General features: G+C 48.5%; 1 protein-coding gene across 1 annotated transcript in view; it reads left to right on the top strand.

The window, feature by feature from the left end:
- The first annotated feature begins 1,361 nt into the window (after positions 1-1,361).
- The window catches only part of KDELC1 (KDEL (Lys-Asp-Glu-Leu) containing 1), an 11,809-nt gene continuing 11,632 nt past the window's right edge, over positions 1,362-1,538 (top strand). Inside the window, exon 1 of the mRNA XM_010578345.1 lies at positions 1,362-1,435. Coding sequence (XP_010576647.1) covers positions 1,362-1,435 — 74 coding nt within the window. The remainder of the gene's footprint in view (positions 1,436-1,538) is intronic.

The following is a 1,538-nucleotide window of genomic DNA, read 5'->3' as shown; positions in this document are numbered from 1 at the left end:
GTGGTTAGGCAGAGCAGAGGTGCAAAAGTCCTCTAACGCTTGTTGGCACAGCTGCATTTGCCATCCCCTGGACACAAGTAAGACAAGACCTCGATGGGGTTCAGAATGTGCTGTGGCTTCATCCCAAGGCAACCTGCCTCTCGTCATGGAGAGTGTCCCTCCTGCCTTTGCCAGCTGGAAGCCTGTTGAGCCTTCATCAGCCAACAGCCTTTGAAATAATTAAACAACTCTGCCTCCAAAGCATTTTTCTCTGAGGCAAATTATAGGCATTAGGATAGCAGCAACGTTGGCTTTGCCAGCCAGGACTAAAATTAGGTTGCATGATTTATTTTACAACTTGTTTGGGTGCTGACAAATAGCGCCAGATCTGTACGCAGATTCCCCAAGCTGCGCTTCTGTGGGGGAGAAAAGCTGGAGGAGAGAACGGCAGGAGGGTAGAAGCGTGTCGCCTTTACTTCATCACTGCTGTGCTGTTTTTACCGTGCCGATGCCGCCCTGCTAGGAGGAAGAAAGATGTTCCGTGAATTCTGTAGCTATGAAATTTCTTTTTAAATAAAAACTTCTTTAAAGGTCTCTTCCACTAAAGGAGACTGGCTCGTCCCATGCAGCAAAACATAAGCTGAGAAGGAGCGTGATTTCAGCTTGTGAAATGCATCAGGAGAGTAAAGATGGGGAAGGGAGAGGAGCTAAAGGGTCACGGATATAAAATAGGGCTTGCCTGAATTTTTCAGCTGGAAACTGCAATTCTAGCTGCTGAATGTCCTGTAAAATCATGTCAATGGGAACAGCGGGAGACAAAAGCTGTGCCTTTGAAAGTTGGAGCTTGGTAATTTTTTTTAAGGCATTTTGTAATGAGGTTGCTGGTTGGAAAAGACCATGTTCATTGACCCAAGCAGTCCTTTGTCAGCTTGGACTTTTCTCAAAGCAAGTAATTTTTGGTGTGCTTTTCTCTAAAAATACTTGCAGTGTTTCAAAATGTGAAATACAAGGTCTCTTCAAAATCCATGACTCCTTGATGGTGAGGTTCGATTTTCCGTATTGTTTCCCTTAACAAGAGAAAAGCAGTGAGCAGCAAAAGTGAAAGTTATCGTTTGGGATTGAAGCTCTCCCACGAAGAAGCCTTAATTTGGGTGAGGTTTCTGTGGCTAAATGACGAAAGAAAAGCATTTGGGTGAGCGTGTGTACATGCGTGGTTGAGAACAGCATCGGTGTCCCACGCTCTCTTGGAATGCACGCACCCCCTTCTTGCCGCTCTGGGGAGAGTTTTGAAAACCCGTTTTCCCGATCGTAAGCTCTTTATTTCTCACCTTAATGTTACCAAAACGGAGGAAACAGGGGCGGAGGGGGGTGAACTCATGCTCATGACCCGGAGAAAACGTCCGAATGTCAGCGCGGGGGGCAGACCCGCCTCTATCCCCAGTGCCCTTCTTCTGAGGTAATCCAGCGGCAGGTCGCCCCCAAGAAGCCCCTGGAGCCGGCGGGCCGCTTCGCAGCTGAGGCAGCCTTGGGCTAACCCGGTGCGGGCCGCCAGCCGCCCT

Source organism: Haliaeetus leucocephalus, unplaced genomic scaffold (genome assembly GCF_000737465.1).
Source record: "Haliaeetus leucocephalus isolate CR32 unplaced genomic scaffold, Haliaeetus_leucocephalus-4.0 Scaffold626, whole genome shotgun sequence".
Classification (NCBI taxonomy): domain Eukaryota; kingdom Metazoa; phylum Chordata; class Aves; order Accipitriformes; family Accipitridae; genus Haliaeetus; species Haliaeetus leucocephalus.
The sequence above is the reverse complement of the archived record's forward strand: the minus strand, read 5'-3'. Positions and strand labels throughout refer to the sequence as shown.